General features: G+C 42.1%; 1 protein-coding gene across 1 annotated transcript in view; it reads left to right on the forward strand.

Moving 5' to 3' along the window:
- Positions 1-25,724, forward strand: part of PEX13 (peroxisomal biogenesis factor 13) — a 32,412-nt gene that overhangs the window by 1,594 nt on the left and 5,094 nt on the right. Inside the window, exons 2-3 of the mRNA XM_062209497.1 lie at positions 17,528-18,222; positions 23,679-23,804. Coding sequence (XP_062065481.1) covers positions 17,528-18,222; positions 23,679-23,804 — 821 coding nt within the window. The remainder of the gene's footprint in view (positions 1-17,527; positions 18,223-23,678; positions 23,805-25,724) is intronic.

The following is a 25,724-nucleotide window of genomic DNA, read 5'->3' on the forward strand; positions in this document are numbered from 1 at the left end:
TCTGGTTTTCACATTCATGTTTTTAAATCTGGAGCTGACTTTGTTGTACAAAAATCAGTGTGAATTAGAGAACTAATTTCTTTTCTATGTAGATAGCTAATTGTTCCAGCACTATTTACTGAGTAGTCTATTCCATCCTAGCTTATAATACCATATATTCCATATAGAGCTTTCCTAAATACGTGGTTCTACTTTGGAGACTTTCTAACTTGTTCTGTATGTCTTGTCTTTTAAAAAAAAAAAAAAAAGTATGTAAGTATTTGAAAGTCAGAGTTACAGGGAGCGAGCGAGCTCTTAACATCCATTGGTTCACTCCTCAGAGTGAACAGCCAGGGCCGCAACAGCTAGGGCTGGGCCAGACTGAAGCCAGGAGCTTCCTTCAGGTCTCCCAGCGTGGGTGGCAGGATCCCAAACACTTGGGCCATCTCCACTGCTTTTCCCAGGCCATTAGCAGGGAGCTGGATCGGAAATGAAGCAGCCAGGACTTGAACTGGCACCCGTATAGGATGGTAGCATCAGAGGTCGGGCTTTACCCTCTACCTCACAATGCAGGCCCCTATTTGTCTACTCTCAAGCTAGCACCACACTATCTTAATTACTGCTTTATAATTACTTTTGAAATATGTTGTGTCAAGAGTCTCCGGACACTGCTGTTCTTCAGAATTGCCTTTGTTACACTTAGCCTTTATAAAAGGACTTATTGGGACTTTTATTGGAATTGGTAAGAATTTTGATCTCCTTTATTTAACCTTAATATTTTATAATTATTTCTATGAAATCCTTTCCTAACTTTGTTTTTGTTGCTGATGTCAACAGACTTTTTTTATGTTTCCAGTTAGTTATTAACTGTTAGTTATTTTATGTTATTTTCATGTTATTAGTTTGACATTTTCCAGCTAATTATTATTATTAATCAGAATGCTATTGATTTTTTAAACGTAAATATTATATACAGCATATCAAACTCTTGTTCTAATGGCTTGATTGAAATTCTCTTGAATTCTATGTAGACAATTCTATCATCCTCAAATAAGCCAGCAGAGTTAGCCAACATCCTTATTTTGGTCCTGACTTCTCATCAGAATGCTTATGAAGTCTATTATATTTGCTTTTTGGTTTTGAGAGGTATACTGTCAAACTTCTCTCTACCTAGCTCAGATTTTTATTATAAATAAGTATTTAATTTTTATGTATGACTTTTTTCTATCTGTCAAGATAATTATATTTTCCCTGTAATATGAAAATGTGGTTTATTACTTTTTAGTGTTGAATCATCCTTGCATCTTGGGATAAATTCTTAATTTTTTTATATGTATCCTAGTTTCTGTTTTAACATTTTGAGACCTTTGCATGTATGTTCCTTGATGAAATTGTAATTTTCTTTCTTTGTACTATACTCTTCTGGTTTTGTATCAGACTTTTATAGCTTTCTAATTCTAATTCCTTTATAGGTAGGCTGTCTTCTCCTTGTAGCCTTTAAGATTTTATCTAATACCTTGATCCTCTGTAGCTTTAGTATGTCTATCTGAGTATGAGTATACACACACACACACACACACACGCACTTTTATCTCCTGCTCAGAGCCATAGTATTCATTCCAGGACCCATAATGTTCAATCTGAAGATTCATGTCTATTTTTAATGCAGAATAATTCTCACCAATTATACCTTTAACTATTGTTTACAACCTTGCATACTTCTTTCCCATCTCTTCCATTAAACACTATGAGGAATATCAGCAATAATTCTGCTACAAATAACAAATAGGTGACTTAATGTGCTTTAAACTATGAAGACATTGATTGTTTAGTTAACAATAAATCTTGAGATCTGCTTCAGTATTGTCACCTAAATTTTTCCAGCTTCTTTTTCCCCTCCCTGTCAGCTTTCTGACAGTTTCAGCCATCTCTGTCTTATTTTTGCTGCTTAAAAAAGAATCCTTTTTACTTCTGATGGTTTCAAGATTTCCTCTTTGTTCTTGATCATCACAAATTATACTTTGTAGGAGGCAGCATTGTGGCAGAGCAGGTAAAGCTTCTGCCTGCAACGCTTGCATCCCGTATGAGAGCCAGTTTAAGACCCAGCTGCTCCATTTCTGATCTAGCTCCCTGCTAACGCTCCTGGAAAAGGAGCAGAAGATGGCCCAAGCGCCATCACGTGGCACCCACGTACAAGACCTGGAGGACACTCCTGGCTTTGGCTGCAGCCTGGCCTAGCCCCAGCCATTGCAGCCATTTGGTGAGTGAACCTGGGAAGTGAATCAGCATATAGGCAATCTCTCTCTCTCTAACTCTAACTTTCAAATGAATAAATAAATCTTTTAAAAAAATTATACTTTGTTGGTCCTCAATATGGTTTTCTTTGTATTATTCTGGGAGGGATTACTTAAAGCTGACTTTGAATGCCTCAGTGGTTTCAGCCACTATTACCTCAAATATTACTTCTGCCTATTTTCTCTTTAATCCTGTAGTTCAAAGTACATAGTCAGACCTGCCCTATCTCTCTATGTAAGCATATACCCTGAATCTTACTCTCTTTTCTGTAGTTTTTTTTTTTATTCTAATGCTTCATTTGGCGTGTTTTTTTCTGAACTCTCTTAATTCACTGATATTTTTCTTTTAGTGTGTCTAACCCAGTATTAAACTGGTCAAGAAACTCCTGGCTCCTGGCTTCAAATTGGCCCAGTTCCAGCCATTGCAGCCATTTGGGGAGTGAACCAGCAGCAGATGGAAGACTGCCTCTGCCTCTGCCTCTCTGTAACTCTGCCTTTCAAATAAATAAATGTTAAAAAAATTAGGTTAGGTTAAGGATATCGCATCTTGTCACTGACTCCATAAATATGTTTCATTTCCTGGATTTGAGGCCTTATCAGATTGATTGATTTATTTGAAAGGCAGTTGGATTGGGAGGGGGGCGGTCTTCCATCTGCTGGTTCATTCCCCAAATAGCCACAGCGACCAGAGCTGGGCTGATCCAAAGCCAGCTTCTTCTGGGTCTCCCACATGGGTGCAGGGGCACAAGGACCCTGCCTATCTTCTACTGCTTTCCCAGACAATAGCAGAGAGCTGGATGGGAAGTGGAAGAGCCAGGACTTGAACTGGCACCCATATTGGATGCAGACACCGCAGACAGGCGGCGGCTTTACCTGCTATGGCACAATGCCAGCCCTGGGGCTTAAACTTTGTAAAGATCTTAAATTTGGGTCAGTAAAGTTTATAATCTCATTTTAGGAGCCGAAGTGGTATGTCCTAACTCCCTGTCTCAAGTAGTGGACTAGCTCCACTTATGTGGAGCACTTATTGGTTCCTAGCAGCCTGAGTCCCAGCTGTCACTGCTTGATTCCAGACCCATGAATGAGAAGACCAATAGCTTCAGCATCCTCACTATTTGGCATTTATATTTCATTTCTGTTCCATAATTATGTGTGCCTTGTGTTAAATCTAGATTGTCTGTTACTCTGTTTTCCCTATTATTGCTTCTCCTTTTGAGCAAAACTGCTTCATCAAAGCTTGAATATACTACACTATGTGGCAATCTGCTGAATTCTTTTTTTTTTTTTTTTGAAGATTTATGTATCTATTTGAAAAGCAGAGTTGAGAGAGAGAGAGATCTCTGTCCACTGGTTCACTCCTCAGTGGCCACAATGGCCAGAGCTGGGCCAGTCAGGAGCTTCTTCTGGGTCTCCCACGTGGGTGCAGGGACCCAAGGACTTGGGACATCTTCTGCTTTCCCAGGCCATAGTGGGGAGCTGGATCAGAAGTGGAGCAGCCGGGACTCAAACCAGCGCCCATATGGGATGCTGGCACCAAAGGCAGCAGCCTTACCTGCTATGCCACAATGCCAGCCCCCTGCTGAATTCTTTTTAATTTTTGTTCCTTCTTATTTTTTAAAACTTAGATTTTATTTATTTGAAAGGAATAGAGAACTTCCATCTACTGGTTCACTCCCCAGATGCCCACAACAGCCAGGATTGGGCCAAACCAAAGCCAGGATCCCAGAACTCAGTCTGAGTCTCCTGTGAGCTGTCATCTGCTGCCTCCCTATGGTGTGCACAAGCTGCAACTGAAAGCAGACCCAAGACCTGAATTCTAATGTGGGATGTGGTGTCCCAAGTAGCATCTTAACCACTGCACCAAATGCCCACCTTTTGTTCCATTTTGAAATACTGAGTTCTGGGGCCAGCACTGTGGCACAGCCAGTAAAAGCCTAGACCTGCAGCGCTGGCATCCCATGTGGGCAGCAGTTCAAGTTCTGGCTGTTCCACTTCCGATCCAGCTCCCTACCAATGTGCCTGGGAAAGCAGTGGAAAATGACCGAAGTCTTTGGGCCCCTGCACACATGTGGGAGACCCCAAAGAAGTTCCAGGCTCCTGGCTTCATTATTGGCCCAGCTCCAGCCGTTGCTGCCATTCGGGGAGTGAACCAGCAGATGAAGACCTCTCTCTCTGCCTCTACCCCTACCTCTGCCTCTCTGTAACTGCCTTTCAAGTAAATAATCTTTTTAAAAAAGTTAATTATTGATTTGTGTAGGAAACATCCTCACCTGTCCACTCGAGATGGACTTGAACTCAGCAAGTGCACTGAAAGTGAGACTTTGTTAGTCTTGCAAGATAAGAGTGTCTGATGAGCAGGCACACCCAGAGCAATTTCAGCAAGCAATTTATATCCTAGCACACAGGTCCCTGCCTGGTTCCTCATTGGCTGAGTACTGTGGAGTACACCATCTTCCTGGACCGTTGCCTAAGTTACAAAGTTATGTTCCTCCTTCCTTCTTTGTACTTTGATTTCCTCTTGTGAGTTGTCTGTTCCATAACATCTTGTTTGCCTAGTGAGTTTTAGTACATATGAAGTCAGCTAATAGTAATTTTCCATTCCATGTTGAAAATGGACTACCAGACATTTTGTTTTTTAAGATTTATTTTTTTATTTGAAAGAGTTACAGAGAGAGAAAGAGAGGCAGAGAGAGGGAGGTCTTCCATCCTCTGGTTCACTCCCCAGGTGGCCGCAATGACTGGAGCTGCACCAATCTAAAGCCAGGAGCTTCTTCCTGGTCTCCCACATGGGTGCAGGGGCCCAAGCACTTGGACCATCTTCCACTGCTTTCCCAGGCCACAGCAGAGAGCTGGATTGGAAGTAGAGCATCTGGGACTTGAACCAGCACCCATATGGGATGTAGGCACTGCAGGCGGCGGCTTTACCTGCTATGCCACAGTGCCAGCCCCAATAAAACTTTTTAAAAACAATAAAAGACATTTTGATGTTTATAACTCAATAATAAAAAAGCTGATTTTGAAATAAGCAAACTATCTCAGTAGATATTTCTCCAAATAAGATATAAAAATGGTCAATAAGCTCATGAAAAGGCACTCAGCATTAGTAGCTCTCAGGAAAATGTAAATTGAAATTACAGTGAGATAACCACTTCACTTCTACTAAGATAGCCATAATAAAGATAATACAGATTGGCAAGGATGTGAAGAAGTTGGAATCCTCACACACTGCTTATGGGAATGTGCAGCAGTGCAGTTGCTTTAGAAAACAAGCTGGCAGGTCTTCAGAAGGCTGCACAGAGTAGTCAGGTGACCCAGCAATTTGCTTCTGTGTATAAATCCAAGATAGAGGAAAACACGTACACATAAATCTTTAAATTTATTTTTATTTCATTTGTAAGGCAGAGAGCCTGCGCACAAGTGAGAACACATGCTTCCATCTGCTGGTTCACTCTCCACATGCCCACAACAGCCAAGGCTGGGCCAGACCACAACCTGGAGCCAAGAACTCCATCTGTGCCTTCTATGTAGGTGGCAGAGACCCAAGCACTTGAGCCATCATCTGCTATTTGAGTGCCTTAGCAAACAACTGGAGATCAGACACGGAGGGGGAACTTGAACCCAGGTCCTCCGAAATACAATGTGGACATCCCAAGCAGCAACTAAGCCAGCTGTGCCACAGTGTCAGCCTCTCACACAAAGCATAAACATAAATGTTAATGTCAGCATAATTCATAACAGCCAAAAAGTGAAAACAGCTTAAGTGTTCATCAGCAGATACGTGGACAAATATAATTTGGCAGTAAAAAAATGAAGTAAAAAATGAATATCCTTAATCTAAAATCTGAAAGGGCTACAAAATCACTAATTTTTTGAGCACTGACATGACACCATCTGACTTCATGTGACAAGTACAGAACAGAGGCACACTAAAAATATTGTATAAAATTGCCACTGGGAGAGGTGATTGGCTTAGCAATTAAAATGCTGTTTAAGACATTCATGGGGCCGGCGCCGCGGCTCAACAGGCTAATCCTCCGCCTTGCGGCGCCGGCACACCGAGTTCTAGTCCCAGTCGGGGCACCGATCCTGTCCCGGTTGCCCCTCTTCCAGGCCAGCTCTCTGCTGTGGCCAGGGAGTGCAGTGGAGGATGGCCCAAGTCCTTGGGCCCTGCACCCCATGGGAGACCAGGAGAAGCACCTGGCTCCTGCCATCGGATCAGCGCGGTGCGCCGGCCGTAGCGCGCTACCGCGGCGGCCATTGGAGGGTGAACCAACGGCAAAAGGAAGACCTTTCTCTCGGTCTCTCTCTCTCACTGTCCACTCTGCCTGTCAAAAAAAAAAAAAAAAAAAGAAAAAAGAAAAAGACATTCATGGGACGGCACCGCGGCTCAATAGGCTAATCCTCCGCCTGCGGCGCTTGCACCACAGGTTCTGTCCTGGTTGCCCCTCTTCCAGGCCAGCTCTCTGCTATGGCCCGGGAGTGCAGTGGAGGATGGCTCAAGTGCTTGGGCCCTGCACCCCATGGGAGACCAGGATAAGTACCTGGCTCCTGGCTTCAGATCAGCGCGGTGTGCCGGCCGCAGCGTGCCAGTTGCAGCGGCCATTGGAGGGTGAACCAACTGTAAGGGAAGACCTTTCTCTCTGTCTGTCTCTCTCTCACTGTCCACTCTGCCTGTCAAAAAAAAAAAAAAAAAAAAAACCATTCATGTCGCACAACAGAGTACTTGGTTTGATCCATGGCTCTGGCTTCTGATTGCAGTTTTTGCTAATGCAGGCCATGGGAGGTGGCAGTAGTAGCTGAAGTAGTTGGATTCCTGCTACCCACATAGGAGACCTGGATTGAGTTCCCTGATCACAACTTCGGTTCTGCAGCTGTTCTGGGCATCTGGGGAGTGGGCTGGTAGATAGGCGCTCTCTATATATATCTCTCTGACTCTCAAATAATTTCTTAAAATTACCATCAGGTTATAAAGTATATATGAAACAAATTAATTTTGTATTTAGACTTGAGTCCCCTACTCAAGATAACTCATTGTAGATATGCAAATATATCAAAAACTGAAACATGGTTCCGAGTATTTCTGATAAGGCATACTCAACCTGTTCTAATATATGCAGTAATATGAATCAGCTTTGGAGACACTATGCTAAATGAAAGAAACTAGTCACAAAGTGCCATATATTATATTTGAGTCCATTTACCATGGATCTTAATGATTTGCAAATTCCATTTGCTCATTGGCCTACTTGCTGAACTTTATTTGTAAGCCCCCAAATCAGTACTTCCAGCATTTTCACAGTCATTCTTGGACATGTATAGGGTGGGAAAAGATTTGAGCTGAATTATGAGAATTAATGGTAAAAATAGTCTTCAAACAGTACTTTATACTTTGTGCGTATGTGTGGTGCAAACTGTTGAAATCTTTACTTAGTATATATTAAATTGATCTTCTGTATATAAAGATAATTAAAAATGAATCTTAATGAAGAATGGGATGGGAGAGAGAGTAGGAGATGGGATGGTTTGCGGATGGGCGGGTGGTTATGGAGGGGAAACTACTATAATCCAAAAGGTGTATTTTCAAAATTTATATTTATTAAATAAAATTTTTCTAAAGAAAAAAAAGATTTGAGCTAAGTTTGAACAAAGCAACACTCAGACTTCTTTTTTCACCTCTCATGCTATAAGCATATTGCCCTTTTCACGGTCTGTTTAACATTCAGTTTTTCACGTTTTGGGTTATGTTTTTTGGTGTGTAAAGGGACCCCCAAATGTAGGATGGTGTTCGTAAATACAAGAAGGCCTTTTGGAGAAAACGCATGGGTTAGATAAGTTTCATTCAGGCATGAGATGTATCTGTTAATGAGTTAACAATACACAAACAAACAGAAAACAAAATAACTGATTGGTTGATGAAAGTGTTGTGACCTAAGACTTAAAGAAACCTAAATTTCTATTTCTCCCAGGAGCAGGGATTCAGTACTTACTAAATCAGAGTTGAAAGTTATAGGATATAACCAACATAAATAACAAGAATCTACTATATATGAAATGTCCAGAATAGACAAGCTTATAGAGACAGAAGGTAGATTGGTGGTTGCCAAAGATTCGGGTTGGGGCAAGAAATGCGGAGTAACTGCTAATGATTACAGCATTTCCTTTTATCCAATAAAACTGTTTAAATGATGTTTGGAAGAATAAGATTTGAATATCAATTAAATTATTTACATAGGTGATACAGGACTGTTAATTTTTAAAGATGACATAATGGTATTATGGTTTGTATGAAATATCTTATTAGGAAATGAATGCTGAGGTATTTAGGGGTAATGTATCAAGTTTAGAAGTTAATTTCAAATACTTCAAGAATTTGTGTAAGACTAAAGAATAAGAAAGAGAAAACAAACTTGGTAGAATCATAGCAGTTGTTTAGGCAGAAGCTATATGTATATTATTATACCTTCAAATTTTTGAAATTATTATTTGAGAGGTAGACACAGACACACACAGAGTTTTATCCATTGGTTCATTTTCCAAATGCCCACAACATCTGGGACTGGAGCCAAAAGCTGAGAAACAATCCAAGTATCCCACCTGGGTGGCAGAAATTCATTTACTATCTTTTCTTTTTTTATTTTAATTTTTTAAAATATTTATTCATTATTTGAAAGGCAGAGAGAGAGAGAGGTCTTCTGTCTGCTTGTTAACTCCCCAAATGGTTGCAACGGTCAGAGCTAGGCCTATCCAAAGCCAGGAGCTTCCTCCAGGTCCCCCACACAGGTGCAGGGACCCAAGGACTTGGGCCATCTTCCACTGCATATAGCAGTGAGCTGGATCAGAAGTGGAACAGCCAAGACTTGAACCAGCGCCCATATGGGATGCTGACACTGCCCGCTAAGCAACAGTGTCAGCCCCATCATTTACTTTCTGAAATATCACTGTTGCCTCCCAGGGTCTGCACTGATGGGAACCTGGCGTCAGAATCCAGAGTGGTAATTGAAATAAGACACTCTGATGTGAGATGCTGGCATCTTATCCACCAGGCTAAATACCTACATGCTGTACTTTCCTCCCTTCCCCTCCCCTCCCCTCCCCTCCCCTCCCCTCTCCTTCCCTCCCCTCTCCTCTCCTCTCCTCTCCTCTCCTCTCCTCTCCTCTCCTCTCCTCTCCTTCTGATGTTTTACTATACTGATACTTTCTGACTTCTTTCAAATTTATTTATTTGAAAGGCACAGTTAGAGAGAGGCAAAGGCAGCAAGAGATTTTTCCATCCACCGGTTCATTCCAGCTGAGCTGATCCAAAGCCAGGAGCCAGGAGCTTTCAGGCCTCCCATGAGGGTGCAGGGGCCCATGGACTTGGACCATCTTCCGTTACTTTCCTGGGCACATCAATAGGGAGCTGGATTGGAGGTGGAGCAACCGGACTTGAACCAGCACCCATATGGGATGCCGACACTGCAGGCGCTGGTTTTACCTGCTGTGCCCCAGTGCTGGCCCCATGCTGTACTTTTCTTTCAGGTTCTTTTCTGTTTGAAATTTTTCAGAATAAAAAGTTGAGTGGGGAAGTCCCTTTGTACATTTCACATTGAGAATACATATTTTGTCTTGTTGTAGACCTATTTAGTTCTTATTACACTGATTGTGACAGAAAGCAAAAATGTACTATGGAGGCCAGTGTTGTGAGGTAGTGGGTAAAGCTGCTGCCTGCAATGCTGGCATCCCGTATGGGTGCCAGTTCGAGTCCCGGCTGCTCCGCTTCCAATCCAGCTCTCTGCTATGGCCTGGGGAGGCAGTGGAGGATGGCCCAAGTCCTTGGACCCCTGCACCCACATGGGAGACCCAGAGGAAGCTCCTGGCTCCTGACTTTGGATCAGCACAACTCCAGCCATTGGGGCCAACTGGGAAGTGAACCAGTGGATGGAGGACACACTCTCTCTCTTTCTCTCTTTCTCTCCTTCTGCCTCTTTTCTCTCTGTGTAACTCTGACTTTCGAATCCATAAATAAAATCTTTAAAAAGAAAACTCATAATCCTTCAGAAAATAAATTTTTAAAAATGTACTATGGACTCTGGATGCACTTAGGTATATTATAAACAAATAATATTAAAACCAGAGAAGACTGGTAGGGCTGGGTGGAGCCAGTTAAACTGTCTCTTGGGACATTCACATCCCATATTGGGGTATCTGGGATCAAGTCCCAACTCCACTTCTGATTAAACTTCCTGATAATGTGTGCTCAGCAGGTGACGGCTGAAGTACATGGACCCCTACCATTGACATGGGAGATCTGGACAGAGTTCTTGGCTCCTGGCTTCAACCTGGCCCAGCCCTGGCCATTGCAGGCATTTGGGGGAATGAACCAGCAGATGAAAGCTCACTCACTCACTCTCTCTGACACACACATACACATACTGCCTTTCCAATAAATTAAATAATTAAATAAATTCTGTTTAGAACAACAAAAAACAGAAAAGAGTCGTGTTGTGGAGCCATGTTAAGTCCCACTTGGGAATACTTAAATCTCATACTGGAGTGCTGGTTCAGGTCCCAGCTATTCAGCTTCTGATCCAGTTTCCTGCATCTGGGAAGCCAGCAGATGATGGCTCTGGTACTTGGGATCCTGCCACTCATGTGGGGAACCCAGATGAAATTCTTGGCTCGTGGTTTTAGCCTCACCCAGCCCTGGCTGTTGTAGGCATTTTAGGAATGAACCAGCAGTTGGAAGATATTCACTCTTTCTCTTTTCTCAAGTGAATGAAATACATTTTTTTTTAAATAGAAGAGTAAGGAGAAAGCCCTGTTTTTCTTATTGAATCTTTAATCTCCTTACTTTTTTAAAGTGATGTTTTCGTTATAATTTATGAAACATTAACCTATATAAGAAAAAATTGATTGGCAATAATAGTCTATGTGATATATGTGCATTAACTACTAATTAGAAACTCGAGTGTTTTATATCAAAGCTTATCATAAATGATAAACCCTATGATAGGTAATGGAGAAACAAGGAAAATTCCTATGCCTTTGAGGAGCTCACCTTGTAAGAGAAGAGGCAGATTTGTAAATAAATGTAAGACAATGTACAGTAAAAATATGAACAAAGACTTCTGATAATGGCAGAATAGGAATTTAGAAAAAAATTCCACTGAGGGCCAGCATTGTGGTTTAGCAGATAAAGCTGCTGCTTGCGATACCGGCATCCCATATGGGTGCCAGTGCATGTCCCAGCTGTTCCACTTCTGATCTTGGCCACATCCAGGAGCAGTTTACCTGAATGGCAGAAGGCAGAGGTGGGGAGAAATGTGTCTGGGGGTCCCACCACCTGCCAACAGTCAGGCTAACTGCATGGGCTAGGTAGGCAACCTCACAGGATTGCTCAAAAAAATATAAATTTGCGTGAAGATGAAGATTTATGGAGTTCAGATCTAGTAGAAAACAGAAATCCACAAAGATGAGCATGGCATTTGAAGACTCTCTTCCCAGAAAATATTCTTCTCATACCTGAAGAACCAATTTAGAGAAGAGCTAGTTGAATTCACTTTAAAAAAAAAAAATTATTTATTTGAAAGAGTTACAGAGAGCAGTAGAAAGGTCTTACATCTGCTGATGCATTCCCCAGGTGACTGCAATGGCCAGAGCTGAACCTATCCGAAGCCAGGAGCTCCAGGTCTCCCATGTGCATGCAGGAGCCCAAGCACTTGGGCCATCTTTCACTGCTTTCCCAGGCACATTAGCAGGGAGCTGGATTGAAAGTGGAGCAGCCAGGATTCAAACTGCTACCCATATGGGATCCCAGCACTGTAGACCAGGACTTTAACCCACTGTGCCACAGTGCCGACCCCTGAATTCGCTTTTGATAGCCTCTTAGAACATGGTTGGAGTTCTGAAATGCTAATAAATTACCTGTCATACGTGTGTTAGGGCCTGAAAGGATAAATCTAAGTGTGAAGGCATTAAAGAAGTAGACAGGCCCTTAGGAAAACAGAGGCCCAGCTTCGAATCATCAGTTTCTAAAGTTAGATTAAAGAGATCATGGATGAATAGTACCACTGCTAGCTCCTTCCTGATGCAAAGTAGAGGAGCATTCAGAAAACAGTCTCCAGAATGAAACACATTGGGAGGAACAGAATGTCATCCAGAGCCATAAATTATTGCTGCAGTTCTTCAGATATGTGCAACGGACGTGCAAAATCAAATAGGCAGACACCTGCACATTAGATAACATAAGTGGAAACTGGGTAGGTAAATCACAAGTGGAAAAAAATATGCATAATGAGTCCAGATCATAGAGTTACTGTTCAAATTTTGTTATACTTTTTTATTTGAAAGGCAAAGGGGACAGTGAAAAATCTTCCGTCTGCTGGTTTACTTGCCAAATGACTGAAACAGCTAGGACTATGCCAGGTCAAAGACAGAAGCCAGGAACTCCATCTAGGTCTCACATGTGGGTGACAGAGACCCCGAATACTTGGACCATCATCTGCTGCCTTCCCAAGTACCTTAGAGGGAAGCTGGACTGGAAGCAAAGGAATCAGGACTCTCAACAAACCGAAGTGGGATGTGGGCATCCCAAGGGGCAGTTTAACCTGCTGTGCCATAATACCCACCCTAACATTTACTTATAGCAGAACCTTGTGAAGAAAGGACTTGTTGATAAATTGTGATGCATGTTCTTTGTTGTGGATTGGCCTTTTGAGTAGCAAAAGAAACCTAGAGGGTAATTGGCAAGAAAATATCTAAACTGAAGCACAAATAGATAAAAGGATGAAAAAACAGAGCAAAAAAAGAGATTTTAGGGGTTGAAACAAGATATAACTTACAAATAGAAAAAATAGTCCTATAACTATTGAAGCAGTGGTTTTCAAACTATTTGTATTGGTGATCAACACTTTTATAAAATATAGTAAAAATATAACAGTGTAAAGTTAATTAATAACTACTTAAATCTCATTTTCTGTACTTTTCTCATTATGGGCTCATACAAATGGTTTACAAACTAACACTGTTGCACAGACCACAGCTGAAATGGCATGATACGAAAAGAACCTGAATTCATAACTAAAATCTTCCTCACTAAGACAATTCTAGGCCTATATAACTTCACTGATAGATTTTCACATATGTTTAAGAAGTAATTATACAGGGCCAGCGCCGCAGCTCACTAGGCTAATTCTCCACCTGCGGCACCAGCACTCCGGGTTCTTGTCCCGGTTGCTCCTCTTCCAGTCCAGCTCTCTGCTGTGGCCCGGGAGGGCAGTGGAGGATGGCCCAAGTGCTTGGGCCCTGCACCCGCATGGGAGACCAGGAGGAAGCACCTGGCTCCTGGCTTCGGATCGGCACAACGCACCGGCCATAGCAGCCATTTGGGGGGGTGAAGCAGCAGAAAAAGGAAGACCTTTCTCTCTGTCTCTCTCTAATTCTGCCTGACCAAAAAAAAAATAAATAAATAATAATAATTATACAACTTTCTAGAATATTGAAAAAAACAATACTCCCAACTCTTTAAAAGGCCACTATAGGCCGGCGCCGCGGCTCACTAGGCTAATCCTTCGTCTTGCAGTGCCGGCACACCAGGTTCTAGTCCCGGTCGGGGCGCCAGATTCTGCCCCGGTTGCCCCTCTCCCTGTCCAGCTTTCTGTTGTGGCCAGGGAGTGCAGTGGAGGATGGCTCAAGTGCTTGGGCCCTGCACCCCATGGGAGACCAGGAGAAGCACCTGGCTCCTGCCATCGGATCAGTGCGGTGTGCTGGCCGTGGTGACCATTGGAGGGTGAACCAACGGCAAAAGGAAGACCTTTCTCTCTGTCTCTCTCACTGTCCACTCTGCCTGTCAAAAAAAAAAAAAAGGCCACTATAACTGATACCCAAATCTGATATAAGTTACAATTTAAAAATCACAGGGCATTCTCATGAATATAACATAAATACAAATAATCAGCAAAATACTGTCAGACTACATACTGCAACATTTTCATGGTATACTTGATTGCAAAGTAGCTTTAACGTTTGAGAATTAATGTAATTTACCATATTAAGAGAATGGAGAAGAAACATCATGCAATCATTTTCACACTGAGAAATCATTTGATAAAGTTTAGCATTCATTCATGGTTTAAAAAAAAAACTTAGAAAATAGTATTAAGAAAGGAACTAGTAAATTTACAGCAAACATAATAATTCATGGTGACGTGTTGAAAACTTTCCCCTTAAGTCAGGAGTGAGATGAGGATGCCTGCTAACATATTTCTAGTCAAGTTTCATTTGAAAAGGCAAGGATGCTTGATATCCTCACTTGGATTCAAGGTGTAATATGATAAGGATGAATAAACCTATCATCATTTATTTACAATGCAGAGTCCTTAATATTTAAAATTCAAAAGGATGGGGCCAGCGCTGTGGTACAGCGGATTAATGCCTTGGCCTGAAGCACTGGCATCCCGTATGGGCACTGGTTCAAGACCTGGCTGCTCTACTTCCGATCTAGCTCTCTGCTATGGCTTGGGAAAGCAGTAGAAGATGGCCCAAGTCCTTGGGCCCCTGCCCCCTGTGGGAGACCCAGAAGAAGCTCCTGGCTCCTGGCTTCGGATCATCACAGCTCCGGCTGTTGCAGCCAATTGGAGAGTGAACCATCGAATGGAAGACCTCCCTCTCCCTCTCCCTCTCCCTCTCCCTCTCCCCCTCCCCCTCCCCCTCCCTCCCTCCCTCCCTCTCTTTCTCTCTCTCTCTCTCTCTCTCTCTCTCTTCCTCTCCTATCTCTGTGTAACTCTGACTTTCAAATAAATAAATCAATATTAAAAAAAAATTGAGAATCCAAATCAAGGTTGCTGTATACAAGGATCATATATTAAAAAAAAGAAAACTCAGTTATTTCACATAAACAACGTGATTTAGGGAGAATACTATTTTCTTTTTCATTTGTTTATTTTTCTGAAAGGCAGAGTTATACAGAGAAAAAGAAAGGTCTTCCATCTGCTGGTTCACTCCCCAAATGGCCACAACTGCCAGGGATGGATCAGGCCAAAGCCATGAGCCAGGAACATCCTCTGGTCTCCCATGTGAGTGCAGGGGCCCAAGCACTTGGACTGTCTTCCACTGCTGTCCTAGGCACATTAGCACTGATCTGGATTGGAAGTGGAGTAGCAAGACTTGAACCAGCACCATATGGGATGCTATTGTCACAGGCAGTGGCTTTACCCACTTTGCCACAACACCGGCCCCTAAAAGGAAACTATTTATAGTAGCATCTAAGAACAAACAAATATATGAGAAAAAGCCTAAAAAAATACTGTGTAGACTAAACTATAAAACATTTAGGGTACAGTAAAATAATTTTTCTAATTGTCAAATATCTTTAAAAGTCCTAAATAAATGTAACAAATATTGGCCAGCGCCACGGCTCACTTGGCTAATCCTCCACCTGCGGCGCTGGCACCCCAGGTTCTAGTCCCGGTTGGGACACCGGATTCTGTCCCAGTTGCTCCTCTTCCAGTCCAGCTCTCTGCTGTGGCCCAGGAAGGCAGTGGAAGATGGCCCAGGTCCTTGGGCCCTGCACCCGCATGAGAGACCAGGAGGAAGCTCCTGGCTTCGGATTGGCACAGCACTCCGGCCGTGGCAGCCATTTGGGGGGTGAACCAACAGAAGGAAGACCTTTGCTCTCGCTCTCGCTCTCTCGCTGTCTAACTCTGCCTGTCAAAAAATATATATATATATTGTATTTGTGGGTTGAAACTTTGTTTTTTTTTGTCAGGCAGAGTTAGACAGCGAGAGAGACAGAGAGAAAGGTCTTTCTTTTTCCGTTGATTCACCCTCCAATGGCCGCTGCGGCCGGCGCACTGCGCTGATCCGATGGCAGGAGCCAGGTGCTTCTCCTGGTCTCCCATGTGGGTGCAGGGCCCAAGCACTTGGGCCATCCTCCACTGCCCTCCCGGGCCACAGCAGAGAGCTGGCCTGGAAGAGGGGCAACCGGGACAGAATCCGGCGCCCCAACCGGAACTAGAGCCCGGGGTGCTGGCGCCACAGGCGGAGGATTAGCCAAGTGAGCCGTGGCACCAGCGAAACCTTTAATATTGTAAAAATATTGATTTAAATCCAAATATAGATTCAGTATGATTTCAGCAATCTCAGTAGGTTTTTTGCTGGGAGGAGGGAAAAAGAACTTGAAATGCCATAAAATTTACATGGTGGTATGAAGGGTCATGTAGGCAAGGTAGTTTTGAAGGTGAATAACGATGTTGGTGGCCTTGTTTTATTGGGTATGAAAATCTATTAGAAAACTATAATAGTGAAGATAGTGCCATTTAAATGTAACAATGAGCAAGTGTCTAATTGTAACCTTGAGAAACCGAGCAAGTGTTCTAAAAAAGAAACCACAGATTTTAAGATAATACCAGTATAAGGAAACAAGAAAATAGTAGAATTCATCAGCTATTTTATCGTGCTCATTTTATCTTTACAATGAAGTCATAAGCATCTGAATATTAGAGACTATATATATTTTTTAAGACTATTTATTTATTTGAGTGATAGAGTTACAGACAGTAAAGGGAGATACAGAGAGAAAGGTCTTCCATCCACAGTTTCACTCCCCAAATGGCCGCAACACCCAGAACTGAGCTGATCCAGAGGCAGGAGACAGGAGCTTCTTCCGTGTCTCCCACACAGGTACAGGGGCCCAAGCATCTGTGCCATCTTCTACTGCTTTCCCAGGTCATAGCAGTGAGCTGGATCAGAAGAGGAGCAGCTGGGACTAGAACTGGTGCCCGTAATAGGATGCCCATGCCACAGGCAGAGTATTAACCTACTGAGCCACAGCGCCAGCCCCGTGAGACTATATCTTAACAGTAGTTCCCCCTCATCCACAGGGGATGCCTGAAATTTTGGATAGTACTAAACTCTATATATTGATATATACTGAATTTTTCCTACATACATATCTATCATAAAGTTTAATTTCTAAATGAGGTACAGTCAGAGATCAGCAACTATAATAAAATGAGTGGTATAGCAATATGTTGAAATAAAAGGTGAATGTAATCTTTCTCCCCTAGGAAAAGCATACTGTACTGTACTGTACTGACTGCCCTCTGTGGGTAGTAGGAACCACAGAAAACAGGATCGTGGATTAAGGGTACTGCTGCACTCTCAGGCATCTTCAGTATAGTCTGCCATTACACTAGGTGTAAGGAGGTGTTTTATAGTTACTTTGAACTGACTATTGTATGTTTAAGTTAACTCTCTTGACTCTTTTTTGGTTTTAGATCTGCTGATTTGGGTCCTTCTTTATTGACAAGACCTGGACAACCAACACTTACCAGAGTGCCCCCACCTATTCTTCCAAGGCCATCACAGCAGACTGGAAGCAGCAATGTGAACACTTTCAGACCTGCTTACAGTTCATTTTCTTCTGCATATGGTGCCTATGGGAATTCATTTTACGGAAGCTATAGCCCTTACAGTTATGGATATGGTGGGTTGGGCTATAACCGCCTCCGTGTGGATGATCTTCCACCCAGTAGATTTGTTCAGCAAGCCGAAGAAAGCAGCAGAGGTGCCTTTCAGTCCATTGAAAGCATTGTGCATGCTTTTGCCTCTGTCAGTATGATGATGGATGCTACGTTTTCAGCTGTGTATAACAGTTTCAGGGCCGTATTGGATGTAGCAAATCACTTTTCCCGTTTAAAAATACACTTTACAAAAGTGTTTTCAGCTTTTGCGTTAGTTAGGACTATAAGATATCTTTACAGACGGTTACAGTGGATGATAGGTTTGAGAAGAGGCTCTGAGAATGAGGACCTCTGGGCAGAAAGTGAAGGAACTGTGGCTTGCCTTGGTGCCGAGGACCAAGCAGCTAACTCAGCAAAATCTTGGCCAATATTCTTGTTCTTTGCTGTTATCCTTGGTGGCCCTTACCTCATCTGGAAACTTCTTTCTACCCACAGTGATGAAGTAGCAGGTAAGAAAAATGGAGTGGGTTCAAAAGCCATATTATAATTCAGTTGTGAAGAAGAGATTTATTAAATTAGCATTTTTATTTTCACCTTGTGTTTATTAACTTGATCTGGTTACATTTTCAGTTAAGAACTTTCAAAGTAGAAAAAGAATATGTAGCAAAAATAGGCTTGTTAAAGTATTTATTGTTCAATTAGCTTAACAATACCTTTTGCCTAACTACTATGTATAAGGTACAGAACTTGGTGCTATAGAGGATACAAAGATACATAGGGCATAATCTCTATCTTTCTGAAACTTCTTGATTGGAAGGTGGTTAAGACATAAATATAGGTAACTGTAGAGCCAGAAAGAGTATGGTAAGAAATGTGATAGTGAGTAGTGAGACCTATGATTTCCTGGGCCTTTTTGTATGCAGGCACTGTGGTAGCTAGGTATTTATATCTCACTTCACTGTTTAAACAACCAAGAGAGGAATTCTGCACACTTTAAGAGTGACAAAACTTAGATTGAAATAAATCACTTTCCTGAGGTCATGTCTTTAGTAAGGCAGAAACAGTAACAAATCCTGGCTTGCTAGACCATTAAGCCCATACTCTCTCAACTGGTACAGAATGCTGTCTTACTTTAGAAAATTGAAGCAAACATTTCTTGTTATGGTACAGGAAGAAATAACATCTGAGTTACACTTTGAAATATGGGTAATACTTCATTGGTTAAATAGAGGGAGGAAAAAAACTGTCAAGCGGATGAAACAGCTTGAACAAAAGTATGTAGGTAGGGGCTTGGCACTGTGGTCTAGCAGGTAAAGCAGCCGCCTGCCGTGCCTACATCCCATATGGGTGCCAGTTTGAGTCCCGGCTGCTCCACTTCTGATCCAGCTCTCTGCTATGGCCTGGGGAAGCAGTGGAAGATGGCCCAAGTCCTTGGGCCCCTGCACCCATGTGGGATACCTAGACAAAGCTCCTGGCTCTTGACTTTGGATTGGCGCAGCTCAGCTGTTGCAGCCAGTTGGGGAGTAAACCAGCCAATGGAAGACCTTTCTCTCTCTCTCTCTCTCTCTCTCTCTCTCTCTGTGTCTGTCTCTCTGTAACTCTGCCTTTCAAATAAATAAATAAGTCTTAAAAAAACAAAAAACATACATAAGCAGAAAATCAGACTGGCCTTGGGGCTCAGCAGGCTAAGCTGCTGCTTGCCACACCAGCATCTCCATTTCAGAGTGCCAGTTTGAGTTCCATCTACTCTGCTTCCCATCCAGCTTCATACTGTTATGCCTGGGAAGGCAGCAGAAGATGGTTTAAGTACTTCAGACCCTACACCCTATGTGGGAGACCAGGATGTAATTCCTGGCTTCAGCCATTTAGGGAGTGAACTAGTGGGTGGAAGATTCTCTCTATCTCTCTCTCTCTCTCCCTCCCTCCCACCCCTCTTTCCCTCTCTCCTCTCTCTCCCCTCTCTCCCCTCTCTCCCCTCTCTCTCTCTCTCTCTGGTGGAAGATTCTGTGTGTGTGTGTGACAGAGAGAGAGAGAGAGAGAGAGAGAGAGAGACTCTGTGTTTCAAATAAATAAATCTTTAGAAAAAGAGAAATGTAAGATTTGCTGAATAGTTACCATATAGCATTGAATAGAAGGATGGTAAGAAATAAGACTGAGGGGGCCGGCGCTGTGGCATAGCAGGTAAAGCCTCTGCCTGCAGTGCTGCATCCCATATGGGCGCCAGTTCGAGATCCGGCTGCTCTACTTCCGATCTAGCTCTCTGCTGTGGCCTGGGAAAGCAGTAGAAGATGGTCCAAGTCCTTGGGCCCCCGCACCCATATGGGAGACCTGGAGGAGGCTCCAGGCTCCTGGCTTCGGATCAGTGCAGCTCTGGCTGTTGTGCCAATTGGGAGTGAACCAGTAGATGGAAGACCTCTCTTTCTCTGTCTCTCTTCTCTGTGTAACTCTGACTTGCAAATAAATAAATCAATCTTATACAAAAGTTTCTTTTAAAAAAAAAAGAAATAAGACTGATAAGGCAGGGTAAAGGTTTAATAGTAGAAGATTGTAATTTCATTATAAGAGTTAATCTTTACTTAGTAAGGAATGATTTTTTTGGTAGCATTTTTCTTAAGGTTTATTTATTTATTTATTTATTTATTTGAAAGGCAGATTTACAGAGAGGCAGAGAGAAATCTTCCATCCACTGGTTCACTCCCCAGATGGCCACATCTGAGCTGAGCCAATCTGAAGCCAGGAGCCAGGAGCTTTCTCAGGGTCCCTCATGCAGGTGCAGGGGCCCAAGGATTTGGGCCATCTTCTATTGCTTTCCCAGGCCATAGCAGAGAGCTGGATCAGAAGTGGAGCAGCCAGGACTCAAAATGGTACCCATGTGGGATGCTGGCACTGCAGGCAGTGGCTTAGCCCCCTACGCCACAGCACCAGCCCCTTGGTAGCTTTTGTTCAGTAATTTTTAGGTTTTGCTTTTTGTTTTGTTTTGTTTTGTTTTTATTTAAAAGACAGAGAGAGAGAGAGCTCTCTCATCCAGTGGTTCATTCCCCAAATGCCCACAGTGAACAGACTTGGGCCAGGCCAAAGCCAAGAGCCAAGAACGTAGTCCAGTTCTCTCATGTTGGTGGCAGGAACCCAATTACTTGAGTTGTCAGCACTGCCTCTTAGGGTCTGCTTTAGCAGGAAACTGAAGTCAGGAGTAAGAGGCAAGCATCGAATCTAGCACTCCAATATATAATGCAGGCATCATAACTTTTGGGGCAAATATCCACCACAGTTTTTGCTTTTTTTTCAAGCAGGCTGTGATATACATCTAAATAGTGCTCCCAAGAGGTCAGTCTATCTATAAACAGTAGAAGGTGAATCAGTAGAGGTTAAGACAGATTGAGTGGCCGGTGTTGTGGTCTAGTGGATACAGCCGCCACCTGCAACGTGATCCAGCTCCCTGCTGATGGCCTGGGGAAAGTAGCTGAAGATGGCCCAAGTATTTGGGGCCCTGCCACCTATGTGGGAGACCTGGAAGCTCTTGGCTCCTGGCTTCAGTCTGGCCCAGCCCTGACTATTGCAGCCATCTGGAGAGTAACCAACGGTGGAAGGTAGCTCACTCTCTGGCTCGCTTACTTGCTCTCTCTCTCTCTCTGTAACTCCAACTTTCAAATAGATAAATCTTTGGGGAAAAAAAGCAGGTTGAAATTAGTAAGATTCATAAAGGATTTGAGTTACATTTACCTTTGTATTCTGAATATCTAACAACCTGCTTGGCACACAGAAGGTGCTTAATATATTAATTAGTGGCATCAGTTATATTGCTTTTGTATTAGACTACATGAGAGAATGAAGGCCTGAAGTAAGCTGTGTGAGAAGCAGGATTGACAGAGTAGACTAAGTGAATTTAGTCACTGACTAGATGTGCTATGCAAAGGGAAAGGAGGAATCAAAATGCTCTATACCTTTAAATTTGGGTTACTGGATAATATTTTATTCATTAATTCCATATTTGTTGAGTACCTACTATATGAAAGGCACAGTTCAGTGAATCAGAGATAGAGAATTGAATAACACAATTTTTTAAAACCTGATCCTTGTGGCAGTCTAGTAAAGGGAGACAGTAATCTTATAAATAACATTTATAGTAAGTTGGAAGGTAGTAAGTGCCATGGGTTGGGGAGGGCAGAGACAAATGTTGGGAAATTCTAGGAGTACGAAGAAGAGTTCCAATGCTACACATTGTCAGGTAAGTCTTCCCTGAAGGGATATGCATGAAGCAGACCTCAGCTATTGAAAGAAGAGTGTTTAGTGCCAGCACCATGGCTCTCTGGGTTAATCCTCCGCCTGCGGCACCGGCATCCCATATGGGCGCCGGGTTCTGGTCCCAGTTGCTCCTCTTCCAGTCCAGCCCTCTGCTGTGGCCCGGGAAGGCAGTGGAGGATGGCCCAAGTGCTTGGGCCCTGTACCGGCATGGGAGACCAGGAGGAAGCACCTGGCTCCTGGCTTCAGATCGGCTCAGCGCGCTGGCCGTAGCGGCCATTTGCAGGGGTGAAGCAACGGAAGGAAAACCTTTCTCTCTGTCTCTCTCTCACTGTCTATAACTCAACCTGTCAAATAAAAAAAAAAAAAGAAAGAAAAGAAAGGAAGAAGAGTGTTTAAGGCATAGGGAATAGCAGTGCAAAGTTATTTAAGTAGCACTGTGCCTTACCTGCCATGTGAACAGCAAGGAGGCAGAGTAGCTGGAGCAAATTAACAGGATGTCACAGTCTCTATCTGCGTGAAAAACATTTTCAAAGATGAAATACCTCAAATCTTACTATAAAATAGCCTTAACAAATGAATATTTGCAGTTGAACCCCAGTTAAGTGAAACATTATCCTCCCCCTTCAAATATTCTGTTCTTCTAGTAGAAAGTATTACATTTTGAATTTTGTTTAAAAAAATATGTGGAAAAAAATTTTTCCTTATAACTACACAATACTCATTTTTTTGCCTCTTTTTACTAGCTGACTCTTTACCAAAATAAATAAATAAATAAAAAATTAAAAAATTTGCCAACCCCTGGCTTAATGTAAGGAAGCTGAATTTTGGAACTTAAAAAAAGGGAAAAGTTCATAATAGACATCCTACTGAACATATTGTTGATTTAACATTAGTATTCCTTATTGAATTTACTTGAGATGGGAAAACTTTTCTTTAAACATTTGTTTATTTGAAAGATAGATTTACAGAGAGGGGGAGAGACAGAGATCTCCATCTGCTGGTTCACTCCCCAAATGGCCACAACAGCCAGGGCTGGGTTAGACAGAAGTCAGGAACCTGGAACTCCATCCAGATCTCCCACATAGGTGGCAGAGGCCCAAGCACTTGGACCATTGTCTGCTTCTTACCCAGGAGCATTAGCAGAAGCCTGGATCAGAAATGGAGCCACCAGGACTCCAAACTGGCATTTATATGGGATGCTGCCATCACAGGTGACAGCTTAACTCTTTTTATTTTTTATTTTATTTTATTGTTTTTGACAGACAGAGTGGACAGTGAGAGAGAGAGAGAAAGGTCTTCCTTTTCCGTTGGTTCACCCTCCAATGGCCACCATGGCCGGCGCACTGCAGCCGGCGCACCACACTGATTCAAAGGCAGGAGCCAGGTGCTTCTCCTGGTCTCCCATGGGGTGCAGGGCCCAAGCACTTGGGCCATCCTCCACTGCCTTCCCGGGCCACAGCAGAGAGCTGGACAGGAAGAGGGGCAACCAGGACAGAATCCAGTGCCCCGACTGGGACTAGAACCCAGTGTGGCTGTGCTGCAAGGCAGAGGATTAGCCTATTGAGCCGCTGCGCCGGCCTAGCTTAACTCTTTGTACCACATAACTGTGCCCAGAACTTTTCTCTTGACAAGTAAATGTATGCAGCTTGCAAGCAGACTCAGTGAAATATCTGCATTTTCCTTTTGTAAGCTTTACTAACTGTATCTTAATTTTGTTTTATAGACAACCACAACTGGGCAAGTGGTGAGGATGACCATGTAGTTGCAAGAGCAGAATATGATTTTGCTGCTGTATCTGAAGAAGAAATTTCTTTCCGTGCTGGTGATATGCTAAACTTAGCTCTTAAAGGTAACAAAGCATGAACAGGTTGGAATTATCTCTGAATTCTTAATATTTATAAATGTAGTATTAAAGACTGCAACAAAAGATCTTGTTTATTGTTAGCTGACTTTGAGGTAATTACTAGAATTTTTCTTTGGTATCAGTTTAGACCTTCCAAATCTGGAGGAGACACGGAAAAGTTCACCAACAGAGTTGTCCCAATAATATTTTCATGTGATAAAGATTTCACTTATATAGTCTTTTCAAAGCACTTGAATTCCAGACACTAATCCCCAGAAGAATTCTATATTGTTATTTAAACATCTCTTTTTGTCCTTGAGTACTGGACTGGCGTTGCCTTCTTTATTATTTGAATAATTTTTACTTCAGAAACTTTATCATGAGTGTTCTAAAAATTAGTGTCATGAATGTGTTTGAGAACCTCAACAAGAAATTTATACTTATCTTAGGTTAATTTGTGGACCAGGTCACTAATAGATTTTAATGACTTTTCCTTCACCTTTCCCCAGTAAGGTAACCAGGAATTTTGTGTATTTTTTTAAGTGTGTTATGTGTTTGTGGGACTTCCATTTTATTGTCAAAAGTCATATTTTGTTGATAAAGGTACTAGTAACAGTAACAGGTATAATTATAGAGTATTTACTATGTACATAGCACTGTATTTTACTGCTTCAGTTACCAGGGGTGGGAGCCTTTTTCTACTAAGGGCCATTTGGATATTTATAACATCATTTGCAGACCATACAAAATTATCAACTTAGAAATTAGCCTGCTATAGATATATTAAATTTTGAGTCCTACCTGCGGTTGCTTTAGCAGGACCAGACCAGATGATTTCGTTTGGTCTTATGCAGTCTGCAGACTGGATATTTCCTTCCCCTGAACCCTTAGATTAATGCTGTAAAGTGGGTATAATTATTATCCTGTTTTGCACATGTGGAAACTGAGACTCAAAATGAGCAAATGGTCCAGTATCACAAAGCCAAGATGTGATGAAGCTGAACTATGAATCTAGGTTTGTCTGACTTTGGAGCCTGTGCTTTTAACCACTCTGGATGGCTTTTCTGTGGGAGGATCCATTAATAGATGCTAGAGCCTCTTCTTGGTCTTAGGCACCTTTAAAATAAGGAAAATATACTTACCTTAGGTGTTCAAATCATTAATGTGTATATAACTGAAAAATTTAGATCAAATTACTGAACCTCTGCCTCATTCCTTCATAAATCTTAAGCATGTAGATATTGTATTCATATTCTTCTGGTGAAAATAGAAATTTATTTCAGATTTCAAAAATTTTTTTTAATTTATAGTTAAAGACATGAACAACTAGATAATGAGTTTTAATTTATCTAAATAAAGAATGAAGAAGGCCTGGTGTGATTTCTTTGAATTACATCATAGTATTTCAGAACAATTTATATCTAGTTCTTCAACTAGTCGTGCCTTTTAATATTGCCTTTGCTTTTCTCCATTGTTCAAGAAATGTATGTTTGAACATTTAGAACAAAATCAGTCACAGACATGCTTAATTATATATTTCATTTATTTCCTTTAATAATAGACTATTAAACATAAAAGTCGCATATTGTGCCATACTTAAAATGTTGAACTAAATTTGTAGCAGTTAAACAGATTTTTGAAGACATGGATACAATAGATGGTAAAATATACAGAATTGAATACATTACTTAATCTTTCTTACCTTAAGCTTAGAATATCACCTTTCACTTCTTATCCTGTCTCTAAAGATAACTGAGGTCTTCAATTTTTTGTCCATCTTGGATTAAAATACACATTCACTATCTTCAGAATTGTTTATCACAATGGGATAGAATGGATTTTATATTTTGGCAAAAAACATGTAAAGAAAGCTGATACATAAAGGTATAGTTTGTAGAGAAGGTAGACATTTAACATAGCAGTTAA

The sequence above is a fragment of the Lepus europaeus genome, chromosome 13, assembly GCF_033115175.1.
Source record: "Lepus europaeus isolate LE1 chromosome 13, mLepTim1.pri, whole genome shotgun sequence".
Taxonomy (NCBI): Eukaryota; Metazoa; Chordata; class Mammalia; order Lagomorpha; family Leporidae; genus Lepus; species Lepus europaeus.